This window comes from Zophobas morio, unplaced genomic scaffold, assembly GCF_036711695.1.
Source record: "Zophobas morio isolate AGI-343-1 ecotype UQ-CSIRO unplaced genomic scaffold, CSIRO_AGI_Zmor_V1 ptg000018l, whole genome shotgun sequence".
Lineage (NCBI taxonomy): Eukaryota > Metazoa > Arthropoda > Insecta > Coleoptera > Tenebrionidae > Zophobas > Zophobas morio.
In genome coordinates this window covers 2,801,881-2,829,806 of record NW_026972123.1, presented here as the reverse complement: position 1 = coordinate 2,829,806, position 27,926 = coordinate 2,801,881, and the positions used below count along the sequence as shown (strand labels likewise).

The window sequence follows — 27,926 nt, the reverse complement described above, 5'->3', positions numbered from 1 at the left end:
ACTATAGTTGACGGTTAGATTCATAACCTAAAGATTCGCACATTTTTTTTTATTTCCACACGTATGTATAACGAGGAATGTGTACTTAAAGTAAGTTCCGAAGTCGATTGTATATATGCTTACCGAGAATTCACTCTGTTCTTCCGCATGTGTTATTTTTGGTAATTTTGACAGAGATAGTAAAATCTAAACAATAAAAGTAAAAGTAACCCCACCCACTCCACTCCACAATTTCGTTTTTCTTTTACCAATTTTACTATACTTAATTCGAATCCACGTTTTTTTGTTGATCACTCATTTTATTGAACGAAATTGGACCTTATTTTGATATTTAACAACAATAGAGAACTAATATTTAAGATGTTAAAATGGTGGTATATTGATATAGTACCATATGATCGAGAAAAAAAGTCGTTTAGTAAGCATTGAAATTTAATGTCAAAAACTGTGTTGGCAACATTAATAACACGTTTATCTCATTATTTTTAAACGAAACAAATAACACGGTGTTTCGTTACCGCTTAATTGGTCTAACTTGACAAGTTTTGGAGAAACTCTTCACAACTCAAGTATTAGTTCTAGAGTTGCCTCAACCAGTAATTCCCTCAAATGACGAACGGCCGTTACATAATATGTCGACAAGTGGCTCACAGGTAAATCTATTCACAAACATTTTTCATTTTCTAAGTTACAATTTCCAAGTCTATAGAGGTCAATCATTTTTTTTTCCTTTTTCACAGAATAACAATAGCCTTAACCAGTTTTATCAGAACCTCTTGGACCTAAGTGGGCCCTCTTTCGTAAGTTACTTTTCCACCATTACGTGTGTTTACAGTTATAAAAGCGTTATTTTTCAATCTACAGGTCTTTAAAAAACGTCCTGGAACCACCGACGATGGAGGGCTATTCGAAGAACTTTACGTTGCACGTCTGTTGTTGAACCTGATCAACAATGAAAAAATTACAAAATTCAACGTGTGGTCAAACCACCCTGATTTTGGATCCATGGACGACGCTGTTTTTGATGTGGATTCTAATGATGTTAATCTGAAAGGGACGTATGCAGTGCAGTTGAAGTACGCAAACACTGGAGGAATTTTAACCAAACAGGCATTAGCGGCCAAAAAGGGGGATTTTAGCGTTATGAAGTATTTCGAGGAATATCGACAAAAAACAACGACTGTTGGAACTTTCAAATTCATTCTTGTTACTAACAGAAAGTTTGACGTTGACGGTAAAGAACTTGTGATGGAGAATAACAATGTGAAGTTTAACGTATCCATAAAGAAAATCAAGAAGAAGAAGAAACACTTTCGGTTTGAAATAGCGGCTACAAATGCAACTGCCCTACAAGACTATGAACACTTTTTTGAAAATTTTACCTTGATTACCAACTGCGACTCCATTGATGAAATCAACAAAAACATCAGAGCGATTTTTGTAGCAAAATTTAGTTGTCAGGACGAACTAATTTTTAAAAAGTATATAGAATTCGTGGGGAACTGGAGCAAGAACATGAGTCTGAAAACCACACTGCATTCATCTTTCGTCAAACACGTGATTGCGTTATTAATATTATCACCCACACGATTTCTGTCTTTTGACCAAGAAGCCGAAGGCAAAAAATCCAAACTGTTACGAAAAGCTATCTCAAAATTCGACGTTATTTGTCTTTCAAGTGAAGCTTACCCTAATGTTAAAAATTTGTGGTGCGGTTTAAAGGAAAGACAGTCGGTGAACAATTTGGAATATTTGAAACGCGCAAGACAGTACCAAATTTTTGGATTTAGCGTCAACTCTTTGAAAGACCTCAACGACGAAGAATGGACGAAATTCTTGTGGTTGTTGGGTAAATGCCCTTTAGTAGTAGAAGACAGTGAGGCAACTCGGAAAGCTATAGGTCTCTGCGAACGAAAAAAGTTTATCGTTTTTGATGTTAAATCGGTTGTGAGTTATTCCGTTTTTCGTCCTTTTCATAGTTTGCTAAATCTGAAGAAATGGAAGATTTTGTACAAGAGGATATTGTCGACGTTTACTTGTTCCATTCAAGGTAAACGGGAGATTAAGTTGGAAGATTTAATCGACAAGAGGGAGAAAATCGTCGCTATTTTGGACGTAGACAAACTTGTGGCGATGGTAGATGAAGCACTTTTGATCGGGCAACCAGAGGATCTTCCACCGTCACCGATTTCCAGGTTTCTGTCAAGGAACGTGATCAAGTATCAGTTCTTAGACAAAATAGATTTACAAAAAAGTCTAGTGGTGGTCAGTTGTGTGTCTCCAATAGCTACATTCAAAAAGCAATTTCCGCACGTAGAAGCCATCGACGTGGACGAGTTTTTGACTGACGCAAACTCCGGCACCAAACAAGACGAGTTCGTAGTACTAAGCGAGAACGACATATCAAAAGAAGAATTCGCAACTATATCTAAAAAGGTACCTCGTGGACGACGTTGCTACCATTTGCGTTACTTTTCTTCCATGGACGGCTTTGAATGGGTCACGAGTTCAACAAAGAACCAAAACCTAACTCAATTTTTACTAAGTGGTACTTTCATTGAAGAATCGGAGCTGACGCGGTACGAAGACGACAACATCAATCTCGTGTGTGCCGACCCCGGTATGGGAAAAACCACTCTTGCGAAAACTTTGAAAAACATCAGTGCTCCAACGACCTGGAGCGTCCTCATTTATGTCAGAGATCATTCAAAGTACTTCCGCGAAAAAGGAGACAATGTCGATAACTTCAAAACCTACATAGCCAACACAATCAAAACGCAGAATAGTCGTTTCGACTTTCAAGTAGTAGAAGCTTTGTTTGCAGAAGGTCGGGTCAAGTACTTTTGGGATGGTTTAGACGAACTGTCTGATAACGGATTCAGAACAGTCAAGAGCATTATCAAGGAACTGTCAAAAGCTGATTACTCTCAACACTGGATTACTTGCAGATGTCTCTTGCGTGAGGATCTAGAAAACTACTTCCACGTTTTATCACGAACGTTGAAAGAGTTCGACGAGGACGACCAGAAGACGTATCTCAAGAACCGGTTAGAGTGCTCGGACCAAGAACTGGACGAGATTTTCGTCAAGATAAGGAACAACATCCGGCTGTTTCCTCACAACGACATTCTAGGGATACCTTTACAGATATATATTTTGTCGGAACTGTTATTGAGGGATCGCCTCAGATACAGTCGTTTATTGGACGAAATTTTTTCAATCGCCGACTTGTACGAACGCTTCGTCGAGGAGAAATTTAACTTCCACTTTAGAGAGAAGGAAGGGATCGAGAACATGGAGGACGTGAACGATTTGGTTTATGAGCGAATAACCAAAGAAAAAAATAATCAACTAGATTATTATAAAGAATCGGCTTTGAGGCTCTACTTCGACGAAACGGTTTTACAGAAGCTTGAGATTAAGAGAGAACTCATCGTAGATAAGGATCCTGCAGGGTTTATCACAGATGTCAGCGACAAAGCGGAGTTCTTCCACAACTCCTTCGGCGAATACTTTGCAGCTGCGTATCTTGCACAACACAGAGAAAAACTCCTTCACATTCAAAACTTCACTTTTGACTCAAAATACAACAATATTCGGTTTTTCTTTGATTTGATTTTGGCGAAAAAGTCGCCAATTCATGTTGCAGTGTTGTATAAGAACCACCATCTTGTGGAAAGTTTTCCAGATGGAGAGTTTCGTAAAGTGGATGAAGGGGGAAGAACCGTGCTAGAAGTGGCTTGTTTGTGGTGCGAGAAATATCCGGTGGTGAACGTCCAAGTCAAGGAAAATATTTTCGTCGTGAAAAAGCCACCACAGTTTCGCGACATGAAACCTGAACCAGAAGTAAACGGAAAAATCCTAGCTTTACTGTTGCAGAAATGTGAAGAAGAAGAAATTCAGAGGGTCTTACACCAGAAATCGCTGTTTCACGAATCAAACTTCATCCGAGTTTTACCCTTGATTCTCTTGACAAAAAAGACCAACAAGAGAACGGATTTGTTCGCAGAAAACATGTTCACGGTTCTACAATACTGTGTTCTTTTTGACTATGAAGACGTGATCGACACGTGCCAAGAAATCTGGCAGATGCGTGATAGTTCCAATAGATCTATTATCAACCAGATCGTACAATACAAATCAATAAAGGTGATGAAAGCGCTAGCAGCGAAAAAGCAAGATGAGAAATTCTTGGCAGAAAACGAAGAAGGTCTTCTTCGAATTGCTTGCGTCAACGGCGATTACGAAATGGTCGACTTTTTAATACAACACGGCGCAAATTTGAACTCCTTGGTTTCAAACAGGAAATCATTAATACATTATGCATGTTTTGGAGGAGACTACGCGATCTGCAGACTATTGCTTCAGCATGGTGCACACTTACACTTGGAGACTGCTTTTAGCCAAACTTTGCTTCACCATTGCTGTACTAGAGGTTTTTTTGAGATGGTTCAACTGTTGATTGAGTACCGAGCACCCGTAAACTTTGTAGATACCTACGGAAGAACGCCTCTTCATCTAGCTTGTGCCCACGGTCACTACGCCATTGCAAACTTTTTAACTAATTTCGATATAATGATCGATGTTGAAGATTTAGATGGCAGAACGCCATTGTACAACGCCGCTCGTGGCAAACATGACAAAATTTGCGAACTGTTGCTAGAAAGAGGTGCCTGCTTGGACTTTGTCAATCGAAAAGGCTTGATGTACATACACATGGCTTGTCAATGGGGACACAAGTCCGTAGTGAACTTCCTGATCGAGAAGCTAACTCCAGCGGTACTTAATTGGCGTGATACAAAAGGAATGACTTCAGTGCATCATTGTTGTATCAACAAACGTTCTAGTGCTTTAGCACTAGTGATTGCGAATGGTGCTGATATTAATCTTGCGGATACTAAGTACAAAAGAACGCCTCTGCACTACGCATGTAGTCGTGTACATAACCGTGAACTTGTATTAATGTTGCTTGAGAATAATGCAGTCATTGAGTGTCTTGATAGTAGACGCATAACGCCTTTCAATCTTGCACGTTTTAGACCAAATGACAAAGTCCTTAAGCTTCTGCTTAAAAAAGGTGCACACAGCAATAATGAAGGACTCAAGGGGAGTGAATGGCTGATCGAATTTGGAGCCGGAATAAATGTTCTTATTGATAATAAAGAAATACCATTATATTGTTACACCAACGCTATTTCGTCACGAACGAGGATACCGGTGGTATAGGCATTATTTCATTTGTTTGTTGTCAAAAATAAATAAATAAAGCACGACATCCTCCTCTAGTCTTTTTTTCTTACATGTGATTATTTTTTACCGTCTCGTCTCCGCATCGGTTATTATAAAAACAAAGCGCACATTTTGGTTGTTAAAAGACTTACCATCGTTGTAAGCCATGAGTATGTACAAAGTTTTGTCCAAAATCTGCTTTCACCGGCCCCAGGTTATCCTGCGAGTCCTCTTGTGTCGCGTATCGGTATTCCGCCTGCCGGTTATGTAACTAAGAATACACCAAAAAATGGAATCATACACTTAGCTAACTTTTGAAAACTTACCTTATTTTTTATTTGTATTTGTATTTGTAAACAGATATTTAGCACAAATTTACACGAATAACACGAACAACATAAAAAACACTAAATTCAAAACTTGTCGTTGGATCTACAGGTTACGTTGTTAACGACAATGAGAACGCTGGAGAGGACGTTAGATGTCACACTTCAATTTTTTACGAAAATAATAAAAAAGTTAACTCTTGATCCTGCACTTTTGATTTTAGTTAGTGTACCTAAATAATATAATAATAAGAGTAGAGCAAACTAGTGACAGCAATTTTTGATCCAAAACTAGTGAAAAAAGGTCAGTGGCGTTACCAGGAAAATTTTAAATAGGGGTTACTGAAGAAATTTTGGTCAACGAAACTATTACTCTTTTTTTTTCAAATTTTTGATTTGCATTTTCAACCAAATTGATGGAAAATCGAATGTTTTAAAAATCCCGAAAAATGAAAAATTGAAATGTGTATAGAAGAATCGAACACTTGAGAAATAAAAAATCTAGAATTATAAAAATTGAGAAATTAAAATATCGAAAAATTGAAAAATTGGGAAATCGAAATATAAAACAGCCGAAAATTGAAAAATCTAAAGTTTAAGAAACGAAAAACCGAAAATCGGGAAATCCAGAAGTCGAAAAATCGTAGGCTTACAAAATCCAATTATTGAAAAATCAAAATCCTGAGAAATTGAAAAACTGAAACATCGAAAACCTGAAAAATCGAAAAACTGAAGAATTGCCTTTTTGCTTTAATACGTGTTGGCTTATTTTCACAAGATGAAAACTTAAAACATGGAAAATTTGTATAAGAAAATATCGATTTTGCACATCCTTATTATTTTTTAGTAATTTTATTTGAATTTTACACAAATTCAATGAGTATTTTTTTTAAATGTTGTAAAATGGGGAGAAAACATTGGTAGTCCTTAATAATATTACATATACAAAAATCTTGTGTGGGAGAAAACATTGGATGTCCACGTAAAACTTTACCAGATGGGGAGAAAACAATAAATATCACAACGAAATCTAAACAAACTATCTAAAACTAATCCCACCCGCCACCGCTTTTGAATTTCATTAGTTTTTTGATTAGATGAAGACTGAATTTTAGTACGCCAAGTGGCGAATTAGGCTTAAAATATTCGAAGTGGCCCCGCCCACCCACCCGATTTTTTTTTGGTCACTCATTTTATTGACCGAAAAGTGCTTGACGCCGTTTTCCAATAGATAAATATATGTACAGAACAGGCAGCCGGACATTCATAATTTTCTCCCAGTTTTTTGTCGGTACTTCGTTCAAATTTCATTTTCTATTGTTTCTTTTGTTTCTTGTTCAATGTTCATACAAAATAAAGTGTTGTTCGATTTGAACAATTTTTGAGTAAGCTATGAAAATATAATCTGCAACAATAAAAAAAAATAGACTTTCCAAGGTGACATTCATTGCTTTGTCCTAACACCCTTCAATTGTAAAATCCGTGATTCCTTGCAAAAATGTACTTACCATTTGGACCATATTTTAAGTTTTTGTTGTGAAAAGATGGCTATGTATATTAAAAAAAGGCAAAATATAAGCCCCGCCCACCCACCCTATCTCAATTGTAATGAATGTTTCATTCGTTGTCAGACCGAGGGGCGGAGCGTAATTGCAAAATCGATATTTCCTTACACAAATTTAACATTTTCAATGTGTTTTAAGTTACTTGTTACTGAAAAGATGACAATGTATATTAAGAAAAAAGGCTAAATATAAGCCCCGCCCTATCTCAATCGTGAAAAGAGATGTTTTTGGGTATCGTATTATTCAAAGAATACTAGGTATATTGAAAAAAAAAATTAAAGTCAAAGATTAAGCCCCAGCCATCCTGCCCTTATCTAAAAACTAATACATTTTTCATTTGTTGGCAGACCTAGGGGATGAGCCTAATTGCAAAATCCAGATTTGCTACACGCTTTTACCCTTTTAAACGTGTTTCAGGTTTCTAAGAATAAAAAAATCATCACAATTGAGATGGGGTGGGTGGGCGGGGTTTATATTTTGGCCGTTTTTGAGTATTGAAAACTTGAAGAATTGAGAAATCCAAGCATCAAAAAATAGTAAAATCGAAAAGTGTAAAATTTAAAAAATCCAAAAATTGAGAAATAAAAGAAAATAAAAATCAAAAATTTAAAAATTCGAAAAATTGAAAAATTAAAATATCGAAAAATTGAAGAATTGGGAAATCGAAACACCAAAAAAGTCTAAAATTCAAAAATCAAAAAATTGAACACTCGACAAGCCAAAAAGTCGAAAAATCGAAGCATCGGAATGTTCAAAAACTGAAACATCGAGAAATCAAAACATCAACAGGAGAGGAGTCAAAAAATCAAAAAATTAAGAAATCAAATTAGACCAAAATTGAAAAATCGAAGAGTTAATAATTGAAAAATTGAAACATTTTAAATGAAAAAAAATCGGTAAACCGAAAAATTGAAAAATCTAAAAATCGAGAAATTGAACAATCTAAAAATTAAACAATTTAAAAATCGAAGAATTGGAAAACCAAAAAATCTAAACCGAGAACTTGAAAAATCGAATAATCGACAAACCAAAACATCAAGGAAACCAAAAAAATTAACGGAAAATCTAGAACTTAAAAATTGAAAAATTAAAATACCTATCGAAAAATTGAAAAACCGAGAAATCGAAACATCAAAAAATGGAAAAATTGAAGAACCGAAACATTGCAAAATCCCAGAACTGAAACACTAAAAAACTGACAAATGGAAGGAAAATTGAAAAATCGGAAAAGTGAAAAAATCCAAGACTGAAACATTGAAAAATTCAGAAACCGGAAAATTGAAAAATCACAATTGAAGAAAGAATTGAAAAATCGAGAAACAGAGAAATCGGAAAATCAAAAAATCAGTTAATCGAAAAATTGAGAAATCGAAAAATTTAGAAACATCAAAAATTGAAAGTTAATTTCCTTAACAATAGATTACTACGGCGAGAACGCTAACAATCAGCTTATGGTAGAGCAGGCGATAAGGGTTTTACCTGGAAAGTCGCTTCCGTAAATTTTAGAAAATCTGTCGAATTGATACCCATTTTTTTCAATAATTGATAGTTTTTGTTAAAAACTCTGCTAACCAATAGATCATTAATTTTCCTCTGATATTACTGTTACAATTATTAGACGTATTTTGCTTTAATTTGTGGTATATTTTGATTTTAATAAACACATTATTATATATATATAATTCAGCTCTGCAGGCCTTAAACGCCCTGGGCTTTTTTTAACAATAATTTTCCATTTGTTCCTGTCGGCTGCTTTAGATCTCCAATCTTCAATGCCTAAGTTTTGAAGATCTTTTCGAACATCGTCTATCCACTTCAGTTTTGGCCTTCCTCTCTTTTTATTTCCTCCTTTTAGGCGGTCTAATACTTTCCCAATTGTCTTTCCGACGTGGCCTAGCCATCTTAGTCTCTGTGCTCTGATTATCTTCGTGATTGTTGGTTCTCCGTATATTTCCTCGATCTCTCGATTTGTTCTTCTTCTCCATTGGTCTAGTTCTTTTATACCTCCATATATCTTTCGTAGTATCTTGCGTTCCCATACTTCCAACTTCTGTTCCATTTCGTTCGTTAGCGTCCATGTTTCACTAGCGTACAGGACTGTAGGTCTCACTATTGTCTTATATATTTGTTTTTTTGTTCGTCGTGTTACATTCTTACTCCTCAGAAATCTGTTTAATCTTCCTACACTCTTGTTTGCTTTCGCGATCCGTTCTTCTATCTCTTCGTTCATTTCGTTTTTGTTTGTAATTACTACTCCTAGATATTTGAACCTATTTACTTCTTCGAATTCGTATGTTGTTCCTTCTTCTGTAGTTACTTTCAGTGGTTTTGCTGGGGTTTGTTTTGTTTCCATCTTCATAAACTTAGTTTTCTCTTGATTGATCGCTGAACCCATTCGTTTCGCTTCTCTGATTAGATTTTTTGTCATTTTCTTCATTTCTGCTTCTGTTCTCGTTATACATGTCACGTCATCTGCAAAGGCTATATTTTGGTGTTTTTTTCGTATATCGTGCTCGTTCTGTGGATGCCACTTCTCCTTATTATTGCTTCGAGTACTAGATTGAACATGGTAGTTGATATTGGATCTCCTTGCCGGAGTCCTGTTCTTACTTGGAATGGTTCTGACAACAGACCATTTATCCTGACTCTGTTTCTGGTGCTCTGCAGGGTCATCTTTGTCAGTTTTATTAGTTTTCTTGGGACTCCCAGTTCTTGCATGGCTTCTAGCAGTTCTTTCCTGTTAACCGTGTCATAGGCTTTTTTAAAGTCTATGAACAGCAGATATAAGTTGATTCCCTGTTCGTAATGTACTTCTTGTAGTTGCTTCAATATAAATATCTGGTCTACAGTAGATCTATCTTTCCTAAACCCTGCTTGATATTCTCCTACTATTTTTTCCATATGCTGCTTTAGTCTTCGGTTGATGCAAGTGGCCATTACCTTATACGTTACGTCTAGCAGCGCTATTCCGCGATAATTTTCGCATTTCGTAATATCTCCTTTTTTAAATATCGGGCAAAGTACTGCTTCACTCCATTGTTCTGGCATTTTTCCTTCCTTCCAACACTAGTCGATGTATCTCTGATGCTACTGCTTCTCCTCCGTTAGCATCTCGCCCTTTATTCCGTTTCTACCAGGACTTTTGTTGTTTTTCATCTGCCTTAGTGTTTCTCTGATCTCTCCTTCGTCAATTTCTATTGTTTCATCTGGGTCATCCGAGTCGTTCACTCTTTCGTTCGTTTATCTTGCTATGTATCCTGTTCGTTTAGCAGCTCTTCAAAGTATTCTGCCCATCGTTTTATTCTTGCTTGTTCGTCTCCTATCAGGTTGCCGTCCTTGTCTCTACAATATATTACTCGTGGTTGATAGCCTCTTTTCTCTTTTTTCACGTCCTGGTAGAAGTTCCTTATTTCATTCTTGTTGAAGTTTTCTTCTATTTGTCGTATTTGTTCTTCCATCTTTGCTCGATTCTTATTTCTGCATCTCTTCTTGTACTCTTTCCTTTTTTCTTGGTAATCTTTTTGGTTCTTCTCATTTTTTGATTTTAGATATTTCTGTCTGGCTGACCTCCCCGCTTCTATTGCTTTTCTACATTCCTCGTCAAACCATTCGTTTCTATTTTTGTTGTCTTTTTTGACGAACCCTAGTACTTCTTCCGAGGTCTTCCAAATGTTCTCTTGTAGTTCTTCCCACCTCTCTTCTATAGGTATGTCTTGCTCTGTTAATCTTGTTCTCTCATTCATCTTTTGTTCGTAGTTTGTTTACATTTATATCACTTTGCGTCTTCTTTCCTTCTTTTTTCATCGGTATTTCTTGTTTGAGGTCTGCTCTTACTACAAAGTGGTCTGAATTCGCTTCTGCTCCCCTGCAGCTTCTTAATCTGGTTATTAGTTGGGCATCTCTCCTTTCTACCAGTATGTGGTCTATTTGGTTGACCGTTTTTCCGTCAGGCGACATCCATGTGCCTTTGTAGATCTCTTTCTGAGCAAAGAGGGTGCTTTTGACTACCATTTTATTTTCTTCTGCAAACTCTATCAGTTTTTCTCCATTTTGATTCGTTTTTTGGTGTTTGCTTTCTTTCCCGATTGTTGGCCTGTAGCAATTCTCTTTACCTATCATTGCGTTGGCGTCTCCTATAACCATTTTAATGTCATGCTTTGGTATTTTCACATATTCTCTTTCTAGTTCTTCGTAATATTCTGTTTTTACTTCTAGATCTTTCTCTTCAGTCGGTGCATGTATATTCAGTAGGCTTATTTTCCTGTACTTACTTCTCAATCTTATATAGCTCATTTTTTCTGAGATTGGTTTGAAGGTAATTACTGCTCCTTTCAGGCTCTTCTTCACCATGAATCCTGTTCCTAGTTCTCTGTTGTTAATTCCGCTATTAAATAATATGTAGTTGTCTATTTCAGTGATGAATTTGCCTTTTTGTTTCGTCTCTTGTATAGCTGCTACATCTATATTATACCTTTGTAATTCTTGAACTATTTGTTTGAGTTTTCCTTCGCTATATGTTCCTGGAACATTCCATGTTCCTATTCTAATTTTCGGGTTTTTCTTTCTCTTCGTAATTCCTATCGGGTCATCCATGAGCTTTGTATACGTCGTCTTTGTTTTCCGGTGTGTGGTTTCTTCCTCTGTTGGTTTTTTGGATTTTCTTTGTGGTGCGACGGTGCTTTCACTAATTTGTCTAATTTAGTGTCCCAATGCCAGACTTCTCCTGCCCATATCATCTTTTTGTACCCTACTTTTGCCTCGACTCCCTTCCCTTTTTCTGCTGCTCTTATTTTCTTCTGTATCTCGCTCTCTTGGTTGGTGTAATCGTCTTCAATAAACGTTTTTGATCCTTTGAATTTGTTCTTCTGTTTCATGATTGCTCTTTTTGTGTCCCAGTTCTCTATCTTTGCTACTACTATGTCGTATTTTTCGCTGACTAATCTTGCGTCTTGTATCTTAGTTTGGATTCCTACCTTATTTTTTAGGAGTTCTTCAATCTCTGCTGTTATTTCGCTTCCTTGTAGTTTCCCTCCTTTGATTACGATGTTGTTTTTCCTTTCTGCTTTTTCCAGTTTTTCTAAGTGTTGCTCCACTCTTTCTAATCTTTCGGTCAGTCTTTGGTTTTCTTCTATTAGTGTTTTTACTTCTGTTTGGTATGGTCTTTGGTCTCTTTTCATTTCTGCGATTTCCTCCATTAACGTTTTGAACATTTCCTTTACTTCGTCTATGTCTCCTGATTGTACCCTCTTCTGCTTCCTCTGTTCTCTTTGACCTTCCGGTGATGGTGAAAAGGAGGTTTCTCTTTTCCGTTTCTGGTTGTCTTGTTCTTCTATTGCTAGTTTGTGTCCTTTTTCCGGTTTAGCATTCCCTGGCCGACTTTCTTGCTTCCTGTGTATCTAGTACGTTCCTGTGTTGTTTACTTCGTACCGCGATAAGAACTGTCACCCAGACTATCTCTTCGGAGGTTAGGTTCTTTTGATTCCACACTTTCCCGAATAATTGCTGTCCTTACACTTCTTGGTGCTTCTTACTCTTATTCCACTTCACTTCTTTGTTTTCTACTACTTCTCTCAGGACACATTATTATTTAAACAAATTGTACCACTAACAAACATTTAATGACTCTGCGCCCTGTAGAAAGTGATGTTTTATCTATGTGCAAATTTTCAAGCGATTCTATGATGGTTATGAATCAAAAAACTTGAAAAGAAAACATACAATGGTGCTTTTTTTTCGATATTTCTCAGCCATATTTTAATTGATTGAACTGGTCTCTGCGCTCTAGGATATGAAAAAAGCTGCAGTTTGATGTATGGTACATCTATATTAATATCATTTTTTCATACAAAAAAGCATAAAAATGTTATACCTCGTCTAGCGAGTCCCCTTAAGGCTCTACCACACCTCAAGAAAATTTCTATTTTAAAAGATATGCAACTTGTAAAACACCCATGCTACCTCGTTATGACAGCTGCCACTCATCTCTAAGGGTTAGAATCGTTTACTTCGTTTACAATAAGTAGGTACCTAGTTTTATTACTGCTATTGTCAGCGGGGGAAGTGTATCCCAGCTTGCAGGTAGAGCAGAGTAAGGAACTAAAATATTTATCTACTATGAAAGAAAACACACAATATTTCTTAGCTTACGTTCGAGAAGTAAAAACGCAAAAACACGTCTACTGGTATATAAAAATTGCCATTTTGTAATATTAGTTTCAAAAGTTTTGAGCGATATTTGACAGGTGTATGACGTCATCGATAATTTTTTAAATAGCACCTCCTACCTTTTTTTAGCATAAAGTCCCTTGAAAGAGAATTTTTGATATGCGGTTTAACCTAATTTACTGTCATAAGAAAAGAAAAAAGCCAAATGTGTGTTTTAAAATAAATTAATAAAATCATTGTCAGAGACTGTTGAGATCTTTACTCGCAATACACACAACAAAAAAATGCTTGTTCATATATATAATTCCGACCATAATTCTTCCTCTTATTTTTAAATTCCTGTTTCCATAAAAATTCGTACGTGTTGGGCATATTCTGTAAGTAGGTAGAAAAGTAAAATTAAATTTCCAAGAATATTTTATTGTAGGTACGAAGGTTCGTTATTGTGAGTATTTCTTAGTAATCTTGGAATTTTTCAACCCGAAATCTTAGAAATTTAGGTAGGTACATACCTAGTTACCTCTCGGGATGTATTTTGAATGAAGCAAATTGGTGGAAGGTTATTTCAACAGAACTTCTCTCGCCTCTGCAATACAATAAAACAAACCCAGCTTTTTCGAAAAATTATAAAATTTGATTATGCGAATTTAATTTTTTTTATGAGAACCCGGATATGTTAAAATTTTGTCCAAAAATTCTAGATGTCTAGGGTGAAAATTCTACACGGATTTACACACCACAAGTGCAGGAGTATCTAATTTTATCAAATTTAAAAAACTTTGTATTATAAATTTTGGAGATGACGTCATCCCATTGGTGGTGGAGATGATTTGCCAAATTTTAGTTAGCGTTTAACCATCTACATGATATTTCTAATATACATACAAAATATGGCAATAATCGATCCAGTAGTTTCGAAGAACACTTGTCTAATAAAAAATCGATACAGACTCCAGACAGACAGATAGACAGATAAACAGACAGACAGACAGACATACGGAAACGGGAGACCACTTTTTTCGTACTCTAGAGGTCATGACACGTCGAGAAATTAGTACTGGACATAGAATTGTTGACATAGGCCACTTATTAACAACACTAAAATCAATCAGTGTTATGGTTTAAAAAGTGTTTTCTACTACAAATGTAATATGTACGGAATATTCGGTAATTTTTGTACAGAACCTGAAAATCATATATACAAAGTCAATTATGCAGCTATTTGTGGAGTTAGATCAACGGTCGTAGGTTATTCTCAAATTTCAGAATTTTGTTCAGCTCTAGATATCCCTCAAAAACCCCAGGCGACATATCGTAAAGCCGAGGTAGAGTTCTAAAAAGCATCGAAGCACTTTTCGAAGAACAAACCAAAACGCAGGTAAAGAAGAGTACCGATTAGCTGTGAAGGCGAGGGAGGTAGATAATGACTGCGTCCCATATACTACCGTTACAATGCACTGTCTGGGGTAGGACGTATAATTGGTGCCAGAACTAAAAAAATACTTTATGTAGGAGTCAAAAACAAACTTTGTAGTTTCTGTAAAATCTATATGAAACAGAAAAAAGAAATTCCAACACATACCTGTTTTAAAAACTGGGAGCAAACATGAAAGTGTCCATGAAAGCTTCAATTATCTTAGAGGGATTTACTTTAGATACTTTTTAGGAGAATTATAGGCGACGAGGATAGTAGCGTATTAAAAAAAGTTCGGGCTGCAAAACCAAATGATGCATATTATTTTATGGAAAAAATTGAATGTAGAAATCACATACTTCGTAAGTATTGTTCCAAAATTAGAGAAATAGTTAAAACAACGAAAGCAGATATCACTATTAAAAATGTCTTTAAAAATAGTATTCTAAAATTTAGAACAGCTATTATAAGTGCTATTAAATTTAGCAAAAATGAGCCTCTTCCTTCTTTTCCAGCATATATTTGGCAATCACGAACAATGTGCAAGTTATTTTTGTTATAAAAGTGGACAGTCAAATGATATTTTATTTTCTACTTTCGCAAATGGTGTTTTATACGAACCTTACAAACAAGTTTTAAATAGAATTGCAACTTTGTCGTCTAGTTTACTTTTTGATATTGAGAACAATGCTGTGGAATGCTACAATTCTGTCGTTAATAAATTTGTGGGAGGAAAAAGAATAAGTTTTTAAGTTTCTCTGCACGAGGATCGTATCAAGGGTGATGCTTTGCTGCGGCAATAAGTTATAATAATAAGGGTACGTTCCTAATTCCGTTATTCAAAAAAAAAGAAAAAAATGGGGAGGCCAATGTGAGTATACGAAGGCGTTTGTGGAACAAAAATTGAAAAAAACAAAAACGATTAATAAAACTAAAACCTCTATTAAAAAATTGCGTATCCGAAGTCTGGATTCCGGTAAAAATAATATCGTCAACGATGAACAAACGAAAACGAAGTGTATGAAAGAAAAAAATCGGATTTATTAATAAAGCTGTCACAGAGTAACGTAAATGCTATTGAAAAAGGTACTTGTGGTCAGCGAATGTGTAGGGAATGGAGTAAAGAAAGGACAAAATGAGAGACGGAATTAACATCGCAAATACCGTTAAAAGTATTGTGCATTCCGATAAAACTTTATGAAAAAATTGCCCAAGTCTATACAATTTGCTATTGACAATGAAGAAAAGGCCAAAGAAAAATTTGAAGCTCTAACAAATTTGAAAACAATTTTTAGGAGCTTCTCCAGATGGGTTAATAAATTCTAATTCAATTGCAGAGATTAAATGTTCATATGCGGCTTGCAGTAAAAATATTAAAGAGCTATTAAAAATAAAATCATTAATTTATTGTTCAATAAATGCAGTTATTACAATTACCTAGTTTGAACCCGAACCACAACTATAGGTATGTATCAGGTATAACAGGGTCCAGTGCATATAACTAAAAGATGTATATATCCTTCTTAATGCTATTGTCAGGTACGTCAAAAGGTGGTCAAATAAGCTTAAGGTATTTAAAAGGTGCTCTATTGTGTGGGCCATAAATTACAGCTTACCGACTCAGCTAATATTTTGGGTTGCCTAACTTACCAAAATTTGCCCAAAATGCTTTGCAGTTTTTTTACAATAACTAAAAGAAGTAAAATTTTAACAGAAAACGAAGAATGGCGCCTAAACTAGAAAAAAAATCTCTATCACCTCGATATTTTTTAAAAGCACACCGAGTTATAGTTTTCGCTAAAAATCCGCTGGGGTTTTACGCACTTTATTTTTTATTTTAAAAACTGCTACGTTTTTTAAAAAATACAAGGCGCTTCCTTAAAGATTTTTATGTCATGAGCACGCACATGTATCGCCCTGCTCTTCAACTGTTAAAATAAAGGCGCAAAATGGGTTGGCGTTTTGCCTTGTCTTTGCTGTCTTTCTAAGTTATGCAACACAAAATACAAGTATATTTAATACTATTATGAATAAATGTATGGACACGTATTTTACAATTTATTATTAGTCGTGCATATTTTGAAATTACTTTGAATAATTTTTGTAGATTTGTAAACGGTAAGTGTTGATTACTGGATTCTTCGTTGCCGATCGCTAGCCTTCGCCCGCGTCCGCCAGGGGTCGCCCCGTCCGCTCCTTCGACGTCAATTTTTCGCCCGCCCAATCATGTGACATGTGATTCTCTCCCGTTTCTCTCCCACTCGCCTCGCTCCATCGCCCCCTCTCCCTCCGCCAATTGAGCGCATTAATCTGTTTACGAAATCAACGTGTGTACTCATAATATTCGCGTCCGTTATTAATAAGACGCGATCATAACAATTTTAATAGACGAAATTGTTATTCAAATGTCCCACGGCATGCGCGTTCTCCTCCTCCCGCATGGGATTGGCCAAACCGCGCATCTCGCCCGAATGACAGCCCGATCACGGGAAACGTGATTTCGGCGATCCAGTAGCGGAAAATCGAGTGTGCAGTGACAACGTCGCCACCGTCGATTGTCAGGAAAACAGCCTCAGATTGACGTTTCTCCTGTCATCAGTGTCATTCCCGTCAGTGTCGGCGTGTTCGAGCGGTAGCAGCGAGTGCGTGCAGTGTGTTGTGCGAGTGTCGCGTCGATCGATGTCTACGAGGAGCTCTTCGGCATGATGTCCCTGCTTCAGTGAAGATAAACGTAAGTGGAAGGTGGCCCTAATCGCCCCTAAACGGCACTTACTTATCTGATTAAAGGCAATTTCGCGCTCGTTGGGATCGTTTAACAGTGGAGGTCAGATTTATAGAGTGGATTAGCGGCCAATTAGCACCCCGGGGCTGCGCTGGCCGGGGCTAGACAGTCGGGGAAACGTGCTCGGAGGTGGCGGAACGGGGGCGGCTTGGGGAGGAACAGTGACGTAGCGCGAAGAAATTCACCCAAGGGGTTAGTCTTGGCGGGTCCAGGGTTTAAGCGAAGGCGGTGCCAATGCACGGGATGATGAAACTTTTCTTATCGCATTTTTGATTCTGAGAATCGTGATTCATATTTCATTTACTCTTGAGTTTTTCTGCCAACTTTTTTGGAAAAAGACAGACCTCTTCTGGCGAGAATTTTGTTCCATGTTCGAGAGAGTGCTAAATGGCAATGGCACTTTTTGGAAGTTTCAGTTTGGTTTTATATTAGCAGCGATGCGTGATAAGATATCATTTATTTCATTTGTAACTTGTGTGTTGTGTTGTTAACTATAAATCAACGACAAAAGTTTTTGAGTTTACGTTAACCTCACTTTTTTGAAAATGGCCGTTCCACTTGGACAGTTTTTGTATAGTTAAACAATGCGTAGGCATATTATCGGGATTTGTTCAGAAAGGCCGAGATTGCATTAAATTTAAACATTCTCAAGTCAGGTCAGGTCAGCTCAGACGGTTTCAAAAACCCTACGAAGAGTTAATGAAACTGGAAATATTAAGGAACGTCTAACACCTGGCAGGCCAAAACTTGCTACAGTTGATGAAAATACTCATAGTGTCCTCTTGCACGCAACAGAAAATTCCAAAACCACTTTTTTTATTAATGGAAATTTAATTTCTGAGGGATACTTGTTGCCTAGACTTAGAGAATTGTTTCCCAAATACCAAAATCAGCAGAAACTATTTGGTTTCAACAAGACGGTGTTGCACCCCATTTTGGACGTCAGGTGCGACAATACTTGAATGAAATTTTTCGTGGCAGATGGATAGGCCGAAGGGGTGCTTACTTATATCAATAGACCGACTCACATTAAAGAGTTACAGGAACGCATTCGTCCAGAAATTCTCGTTAACTCACTAACATTTTATCCCATGTTCTAAGTTTCTTGTTGTGAAAAGATGGCCATGTGTATTAAGAAACAAAGGCATAATATAAGCCCCGCCCACCCACCCTATCTCAATTCTGATGATTTTTTTTTTATTTGTCGTAAGCCGACGGGCGGAGTTTAATTGCAGAATCCTTATTTTGCTACAAGAAATAACCATGAAATATGTTCTTAAGTAATCGTCTTATGCGAAGAAAACTAATTGTACTATTTAAAAAAGGACCCCAATAGAGATCTCAATCGTGATGAATTTTGTTAATATGTTGCCTTTTTTTTCTTAATATACATAGGATTTGTGAACAACACAATATTCAAAAACATGTTTTTAAGTTATTCGTAAAGAAATAATTTTGCAGTTAAGCTCACCTCCCTGGGCTCACGGCGAAGAAAAAAATTCATCACGATAGCGATAGGGCGGGTGGGCGGGCTTACATTTTGCCTTTTTGTTTTAATATGGGTAGACTTCTTTTCACAACATAAAACTTAAAACATGTTTAAAATGGAAAATTTGTATAGGAAATATCGATTTTGCAATTGGGCTTCGCTCCATAATTGCAAATCCAAATTTCCTTGCAAAAATGTACCATTTTAACCATGTTCTAAGTTTCTTATTGTGAAAAGATGGCCATGTGTATTGAGAAACAAAGGCAAAATATAAGCCCCGCCCACCCACCCTATCTCAATTCTGATGATTTCTTTTTTATTTGTCGTAAGCCGAGGGGCGGAGTTTAATTGTAGAATCCTTATTTTGCTACGAGAAATAACCATGAAATATGTTCTTAAGTAATCGTCTTATGCGAAGAAAGCTAATTGTATTATTTAAAAAAGGACCCCAATAGAGATCTCAATCGTGATGAATTTTTTATTCGTTCTCAAACCCAAGAGCGAACCCTAATTGCAAAATCCATATTTCCTTACAAAAATGTACCATTTTCAATGTGTTTCAAGTTTTCAGAATAAAAAAAAAATCACAATTGAGATGGGGTGGGTGGGCGGGGTTAATATGTTGCCTTTTTTTCTTAATATACATAGGATTTTTGAACAACACAATACTCAAAAACATGTTTTTAAGTTCCTCGTAAAGAAATAATTTTGCAGTTAAGCTCACCTCCCTGGATTCACGGCGAATAAAAAAAATCATCACAATAGAGACAGGGCGGGTGGGCGGGCTTACATTTTGCCTTTTTATTCTAATATGTATAGACTTCTTTTCACAATATGAAACTTAAAACATGTTTAATATGAAAAAGTTGTAAAGGAAATATCGATTTTGCAAATTGGGCTCCGCTCTGTAATTGCAAAATCCAAATTGCCTTGCAAAAATGTACCATTTTGACCATGTTCTAAGTTTCTTGTTGTGCAAAGATGGCCATGTGTAGTAAGAAACAAAGGCATAGTATAAGTCCCACCCACCCACCCTATCTCAATTCTGATGATTTTTTTTTATTTGTCGTAAGCCGAGGGGCGGAGTTTAATTGTAGAATCCTTATTTTGCTACAAGAAATAACAATGAAATATGTTCTTAAGTAATCGTCTTATGCGAAGAAAACTAATTGTATTATTTAAAAAAGGACCCCAATAGAGATCTCAATCGCGATGAATTTTTTATTCGTTTTCAGACCTAAGGGCGGAGCCTAATTGCAAAATCCATATTTCCTTACAAAAATTTACCATTTTCAATGTGTTTGAAGTTTTCAGAATAAAAAAAAAATCACAATTGAGATGGGGTGGGTGGGCGGGGTTAAAATGTTGCCTTTTTTTCTTAATATACATAGGATTTTTGAACAACACAATTCTCAAAAACATGTTTTTAAGTTCCTCGTAAAGAAATAATTTTGAAATTAAGCTTACCTCCTTGGATTCACGGCGAATAAAAAAATTCATCACAATAGCGATAGGGCGGGTGGGCGGGCTTACATTTTGCCTTTTTTTTTAATATGTGTAGACTTCTTTTCACAACATGAAACTTAAAACATGTTTAATATGAAAAATTGGTATAAGGAAATATCGGTTTTGAAATTGGACTCCGTTCCATAATTGCAAAATCCAAATTTCCTTGCAAAAATGTACCATTTTAACCATGTTCTAAGTTTCTTGTTGTGAAAATATGGCCATGTGTATTAAGAAACAAAGGCATAATATAAGCCCCGCCCACCCACCCTATCTCAATTCTGATGATTTTTTTTTATTTGTCGTAAGCCGAGGGGCGGAGTTTAATTGTAGAATCCTTATTTTGCTACGAGAAATAACCATGTGAAATATGTTCTTACCTAATCATGTTATGCGAAGAAAACTAATTGTATCATTTAAAAAAAAAACCAAAAGAGATGTCAATCGTGATGAATTTTTCATTCGTTGTCAAATCCAAGAGCGAAGCCTAATTGCAAAATCGATATTTCCCTGTGCAAATTTACGACTTTCCATGTGTGTCAAGTTTTTTAGAAAAAAAAATAAATATCACAATTGAGATGGGGTGATGGGCGATGTTAATATGTTGCCTTTTTTTTCTTAATATACATAGGATTTTTGAACAACACAATACTCAAAAACATGTTTTTATTTAAGTTCCTCGTAAAGAAATAATTTTGTAGTTAAGCTCACCTCCCTGGGCTCACGGCGAATAAAAAAATTAATCACAATAGCGATAGGGCGGGTGGGCGGGCTTACATTTTGTCTTTTTATTCTAATATGTGTAGACTTCTTGTCACAACATGAAACTTAAAACATGTTTAAAATGGAAAATTTGTATAGGAAATATCGATTTTGCAATTGGGCTCCGTTCCATAATTGCAAAAATCCAAATCTCCTTGCAAAAATGTACCATTTTAATCATGTTCTAAGTTTCTTGTTGTGAAAAGATGGCCATGTGTATTAAGAAACAAAGGCAAAATATAAGCCCCACCCACCCGCCCTATCTCAATTCTGATGATTTTTTTTTTATTTGTCGTAAGCCGAGGGGCGGAGTTTAATTGTAGAATCCTTATTTTGCTACGAGAAATAACCATGAAATATGTTCTTAAGTAATCGTGTTATGCGAAGAAAACTAATTGTATCATTTAAAAAAGAAAACCAATAGAGATCTCAATCGTGATGAATTTTTCATTCGTTGTCAAACCCAAGAGCGAAGCCTAATTGCAAATCACGTATTTCCTTACAAAAAATTATCATTTTCAATGTGTTTCAAGTTTTTTAGAATAAAAAAAAATATCACAATTGAGATGGGGTGGGTGGGCGGGGTTAATATGTTGCCCTTTTTTTCTTGATATACATAGGATTTTTGAACAACACAATACTCAAAAACATGTTTTTAGTTCCTCGTAAAGAACTAATTTTGCAGTTAAGCTCACCTCTCTTGATTCACGGCAAATATAAAAATTCATCACAATAGCAACAGGGCGGGTGGGCGGGCTTACATTTTGCCTATTTGTTTTAATATGGGTAGACTTCTTTTCACAACATGAAACTTAAAACATGTTTAATATGAAAAATTGGTATAAGGAAATATCGGTTTTGAAATTGGGGTCCGTTCCATAATTGCAAAATCCAAATTTCCTTGCAAAAATGTACCATTTTAACCATGTTCTAAGTTTCTTGTGAAAAGATGGCCATGTGTATTAAGAAACAAAGGCATAATGTAAGCCCCGCCCACCCACCCTGTCTCAATTCTGATGATTTTTTTTTTATTTGTCGTAAGCCGAGGGACGGAGTTTTTAATTGTAGAATCCTTATTTTGCTACAAGAAATAACCATCAAATGTGTTCTTAAGTAATCGTCTTATGCGAAGAAAACTAATTGTATTATTTAAAAAAGGACCCCAATAGAGATCTCAATCGTGATGAATTTTTCATTCGTTGTCAAACCCAAGAGCGAAGCCTAATTGCAAAATCCATATTTCCTTACAAAAATTTACCATTTTCAATGTGTTTCAAGTTTTTTAGAATAAAAAAAATATCACAATTAAGATGGGGTGGGTGGGCGGGGTTAATATGTTGCCTTTTTTCTTAATATACATAGGATTTTTGAACAACACAGTACTCAAAAACATGTTTTTAAGTTCCTCGTAAAGAAATAATTTTGCAGTTACGCTCACCTCCCTGGATTCACGGCGAATAAAAAAATTCATCACAATAGCGACAGGGCGGGTGGGCGGGCTTACATTTTGCCTTTTTATTCTAATATGTATAGACTTCTTTTCACAATATGAAACTTAAAACATGTTTAATATGAAAAATTTGTAAAGGAAATATCGATTTTGCAAATTGGGCTCCGCTCTATAATTGCAAAATCCAAATTTCCTTGCAAAAATGTACCATTTTGACCATGTTCTAAGTTTCTTGTTGTGAAAAGATGGCAATGTGTAGTAAGAAACAAAGGAAAAATGTAAGCCCCGCCCACCCATCCTATCTCAATTCTGATGATTTTTTTTTTTATTTGTCGTAAGCCGAGGGGCGGAGTTTAATTGTAGAATCCTTATTTTGCTACGAGAAATAACCATGAAATATGTTCTTAAGTAATCGTCTTATGCGAAGAAAACTAATTGTATTATTTAAAAAAGGACCCCAATAGAGATCTCAATCGTGATGAATTTTTTATTCGTTCTCAAACCCAAGAGCGAACCCTAATTGCAAAATCCATATTTCCTTACAAAAATGTACCATTTTCAATGTGTTTGAAGTTTTCAGAATAAAAAAAAAATCACAATTGAGATGGGGTGGGTGGGCGGGGTTAATATGTTGCCTTTTTTTCTTAATATACATAGGATTTTTGAACAACACAATTCTCAAAAACATGTTTTTAAGTTCCTCGTAAAGAAATAATTTTGAAATTAAGCTTACCTCCCTGGATTCACGGCGAATAAAAAAATTCATCATAATAGCGATAGGGCGGGTGGGCGGGCTTACATTTTGCCTTTTTTTTTAATATGTGTAGACTTCTTTTCACAACATGAAACTTAAAACATGTTTAAAATGAAAAATTTGTAAAGGAAATATCGATTTTGCAATTTGGCTCCGCTCCATAATTGCAAAATCCAAATTTCCTTGCAAAAATGTACCATTTTGACCATGTTCTAAGTTTCTTGTTTTGAAAAGATGGCCATGTGTAGTAAGAAACAAAGGAAAAATGTAAGCCCCGCCCACCCACCCTATCTCAATTCTGATGATTTTTTTTTATTTGTCGCAAGCCGAGGGGCGGAGTTTAATTGTAGAATCCTTATTTTGCTACGAGAAATAACCATGTGAAATATGTTCTTACCTAGTCATGTTATGCGAAGAAAACTAATTGTATTAATTAAAAAAGAAAACCAATCGTGATGAATTTTTGATTCGTTGGCAAACCGAGGGACGGAGCTTAATTGGAAAATCGATATTTCTCTATATAAATTTAGCACTTTAGACATGTTTTAAGTTTTTGTTGTCGAAATAAATCTACATCTATTATGAAAGAAAGGCAAAATGTTGCCCCGCCCACCCGCCCTATGTCAATTGTAATGATTTTTTTTAATCGTCGAGAGCCAAAGGAGCGGCATTTAATTGCAAAATCCGTATTATTTTGCTACAAGAAATTACCATGTAAGACATGTTTTTGACTATCGTGTTATTCAAAGAACACTATGTATATTAAGAAAAAATTAAAACCAAAAATTAGGCACCACCCACACCCGCCCCGATCTCAATTCTCAATTGTGATGAATTTTTCGTTCGTTGTGAGATCGAGGGGCGGGGCTGAATTGCAAGATTTTTCTACAAGAATTTACCATTTTAAACATGTTTTACAAAAGTTACAAAAATTGCCAAACTTGCTAATAAAAAGTAATTGTGTTAATAAATTCATCACAATTGATACAGAAAATAAATCAATTTTTACCACAACAATATTACAGGGTGCCATTAAAAAAAATTTTAATGTCGTAGAGTACTCGGAAAAATAAGGCAGCTATGGGCTTCAGTTTTTTTTTTCTCACACACGGTATAAAAACACTATAAAAGCAAAAAAAAAACATTTATTTTCTTACACTGTGACAATTTTTCGATTTTTCAATTTCTAGATATTTTTTTAAATCGTCAGTTTTTTCACATTTTCGCTTTCTAATTTTCTATTTTTCAGCCCTCGCCTTCAAATTTTTATTTTTGTAATTTTTCAATCTCACAATTTATAATTTGCAATTTTTCACTTATTCATTTCTGCATTTCTTCGATTTGCAGTTTCTCAGTTTTTCAGTTTTTCGAATGTTCAAATACATAGAATTATATTGATGTAGATTTTTGTAAATCGAAAAACGAAAAAATCAAAAATTGGAAAATCTAAAAATTGGTAAATTTAAAAATCGTAAAAGCGACAAAACCAAAAATTAAAAAGTCGAAAAGTTGAAAATTTAAAAGCGACTCAAAATCGAAAAATTTTAAATTTAAAAATAAAAAATTCAAACGTTAAGAGAATTAAAAATTATAAATCTAAAACTCGAAATTATGAAAAATCGTAAAATTGCAAATCTCGAGAATTTTGCAGTTTATCGATTCTCAGATTTTTCGTTTTCCAATTTTCCGACTTTTCTAATTTTCTGTTTTTTCATTTTTGAATTTTTCGGTTTTTCAAATTTCCTATTTTTGCAATTTTTTGATTTTTTGTTTTCGATTTTAAATTTTTTGAGTTTTAATTTTTGCTGTTCTCCTTTTCGGTTTTTCATTTTCTTGATTTTTATTTTTTAATTTTTCAAAAAAAAATCAAATCAATCAAAAAGTTGAAAAACTGGAAAATTAAAAAAATCGGAAAATTGCAAAATCATAAAACTGACGAAACGAAAAATTGAAAAATCGGAGAATGGAAAAATTCAAAATTTGACAAACCTAAAAATCGAAAAATTTGACATTGAAAAATTGTAAAATTTAAAACTGATAACTTGAAATACTGCAAAGTAAAATTATAAATCCCGAAAATTGCAAAACAAAAATGGAAATAATGAAATCCGAAACATGGAATAGTTGAAAAACCGTTAATCCAAAAACTGGAGAATTTTGCAATTTATCAAATCTTAGATTTTTCATTTTTCAATTTTCCAACTTTTCGAATTGTCTGTTTTTTTTTTCAATTTTCCGGTTTTTCGAATTTCCGATTTTTTTTGTTATGAAATTATATATATGAAATGTTTTCGATTTTAAATTTATTCAGTTTTAATTTTTGCTGTTCTCGTTTTTGGTTTTTCATTTTCTTCACTTTAATTTTTTAACTTTTCAAAAAAATAAACAAACTGTAATTTTGAAAAATTCAAAGTTCGTTGGCAAAGTTAAACAATCGAAAAATTGGAAAATCTGAAAATCGATAAATTGAAAAATCAAAAAATTGAAAAACCAATATGTGAGAGAATTGAAAAATTCAAAAGTTGAAACATCTAAAAATCGAAAAATTGCCAAAGTTGAAACATCTGGAAATTTGAAAAACTGCAATATTTACAACTGAAAACTCGAAATACTACAAATGAAAAAATTATAAAACCGAAAAATTGCACAATATAAATGGGAATAATGAAATTCGAAAAATTGAATAGTTGAAAAACTGTAAATTCAAAAACTGGAGAATTTTGCAATTTATTGATTCTTAGGTTTTTCACTTTTCGATTTTCCAACTTTTCGAATTTTCTGTATTTTCATTTTTCAATTTTTACGTGTTTCAAATTGGCGATTTTTGAAATTTTGCAATTTTTTGATTTTACAAACTTTTGATTAGAAATTTTTCGAGTTTTGGTTTTTCAAAAAAAATTAAACTGTAATTTTGACAAATTCAAAGTTCGCAAAGGTAAAGCATCGAAAAATTGGAAAATATGAAAATCGGAGAATTCTAAAGTTGAAAAACATAAAACTCAAAAAATTGCAAAAGTTGAAAAATCGGAAAATCGAAAACTTTGACATTGAAAAATTGGGAAATTTGGAAAACTTATATTTAAAACTAAAAAGTCGAACTACTACAAATGAAAAAATTATAAAACCGAAAATTGCAAAATATAAATGGGAATAATCAAATTCGAAAAATGAGAAATTTATAGATTCTTAGATTTTTTAATTTTCAATTTTCCAACTTTTCGAATTTTCTGTATTTTCATTTTTCTATTTTTACGTGTTTCAAATGCCGAATTTTTTTATTTTGAAAATTTGCAATTTTCTGATTTTAACCAAATTTGCGATTTGAAATTTTTGGATTTTTAATTTAACAAAAAAAATCAAACTGTAAATTTGGGAAAATTCGAAGTTCGCAAAGGAAAAAAATTGAAAAATTGGAAAATCTGAAAATTGAAACCTGTAACTGAAAATCGAAGAATTGAAAAATTCAAAAGTTGAAAAAACGAAAAAATTGACATTGCACTTTTTAAAACTGTAAACTCGTAATACTGCAAATGAAAACATTATAAATCCGAAAAATTGCAAAATAAAAATGGAAATAATGAAATCCGAAAAATGGAATAGTTGAAAAACCGTTAATCCAAAAACTGGAGAATGTTGAAATTTTTTATTTTCCATGTTTTCAATTTTAAATTTTTTGAGTTTTAATTTTTGCTGTTCTCGTTTTTGGTTTTTCATTTTCTTGATATACATATTTAGTTATTAATTTTTCAAAAAAAAAAAAATGAAACAAAAATTTTGAAAAATTCTACGTTCCCAAAGTTTAAAAACCGGAAAATCTGAAAATCGAAAAATTGAAAAATCAGAAAGCTGAAATCCCTAAAAATCGAGAAAATTGACAGAAAATTTGAAAAAATGCAATATTTACGAAATACTGCAAATCAAAAAATTATAAAACGGAAAAATTGTTCTTTTCCGTCTGTGTTGATCAAAAACGCTACTTTTATTAGGTCTTTTGCCTTCTCTATAAAACAAATACGTAGATTTCGGCTCGCCGTCTACCAACGTATCCAATTAAAATCAACACCCGCCGACTTAACAAAAATATTGACCGCCACAGTCTGATAACCTAGACAAACACAATATACTTAAGCCAAGCAATAAAGCAAATCCCTGATAGTGATGTAATTTCTTTTCATTACGTAACTAATCATTTCAAATCAGGCCCTATCGTCCACGAACACGAACAGATTCTACTGCTCAATCTAGGGCACAGAGCGCTTTTGGAAATTTCCGGTTCTAAGACATTTTTTTGTCCTAGGACATTTGGTTTATTAGAGAGAAAGTGTACAATAGGCTAATAAATTTGCTAATAAAAGATGTACTAGTATGTACGAAACCATCTGGTCTTTTATCCCACTTGCTTTTTATTTGTGGGTTCTGATAATGGACGGGCACACAGGTGTTGAAAAAATCAGACATAACAGTGAATGCGGAAGTGGAAATCG

General features: G+C 34.6%; 3 protein-coding genes across 6 annotated transcripts in view; 2 read left to right on the top strand and 1 right to left on the bottom strand.

The window, feature by feature from the left end:
- The first annotated feature begins 3 nt into the window (after window positions 1-3).
- On the top strand, window positions 4-5,285 carry LOC135130946 (uncharacterized). Its single transcript, XM_064058422.1, has 4 exons — window positions 4-90; window positions 577-653; window positions 741-800; window positions 865-5,285. Exons 2-4 carry the CDS (start codon window positions 633-635, stop codon window positions 5,224-5,226), a joined length of 4,443 nt encoding a protein of 1,480 aa, XP_063914492.1. The 5' UTR covers window positions 4-90; window positions 577-632; the 3' UTR covers window positions 5,227-5,285.
- A 92-nt stretch (window positions 5,286-5,377) lies between these two features.
- On the bottom strand, window positions 5,378-10,168 carry LOC135130772 (uncharacterized). Its single transcript, XM_064058193.1, has 3 exons — window positions 9,932-10,168; window positions 8,988-9,857; window positions 5,378-5,500 (listed from the first exon to the last, which is right to left on the bottom strand). The coding sequence occupies exons 1-3, from the start codon at window positions 10,166-10,168 to the stop codon at window positions 5,378-5,380; spliced, it is 1,230 nt and encodes a 409-aa protein (XP_063914263.1).
- Window positions 10,169-17,036: 6,868 nt separating this feature from the next.
- LOC135131038 (GTPase-activating protein skywalker) overlaps window positions 17,037-27,926 on the top strand; it is a 187,212-nt gene continuing 176,322 nt past the window's right edge. For 2 of the 4 annotated variants that reach the window (XM_064058557.1, XM_064058556.1), the window contains exon 1: window positions 17,040-17,430. The gene's annotated coding sequence lies outside the window, so the exon portion shown is untranslated. Of the gene's footprint in view, window positions 17,431-27,926 lie in introns of all 4 variants that reach the window. The other 2 variants (XM_064058558.1, XM_064058555.1) reach the window with 2 other exon arrangements.

Excerpts from the sequence above, each read along its gene's own strand:
- LOC135130946 (XM_064058422.1), top strand. The coding sequence starts at position 633 with ATGTCGACAAGTGGCTCACAG. Across the intron at positions 654-740 it reads TGTCGACAAGTGGCTCACAG|AATAACAATAGCCTTAACCA; the intron begins GTAAATCTATTC and ends CCTTTTTCACAG. Across the intron at positions 801-864 it reads ACCTAAGTGGGCCCTCTTTC|GTCTTTAAAAAACGTCCTGG; the intron begins GTAAGTTACTTT and ends TTCAATCTACAG.
- LOC135130772 (XM_064058193.1), bottom strand. The coding sequence starts at position 10,168 with ATGCCAGAACAATGGAGTGAAGCAGTACTTTGCCCGATATTTAAAAAA. Across the intron at positions 9,858-9,931 it reads TATTGAAGCAACTACAAGAA|GAAAGAACTGCTAGAAGCCA; the intron begins GTACATTACGAA and ends CACGGTTAACAG. Across the intron at positions 5,501-8,987 it reads TCGGAAAGACAATTGGGAAA|TTACATAACCGGCAGGCGGA; the intron begins GTATTAGACCGC and ends GTGTATTCTTAG.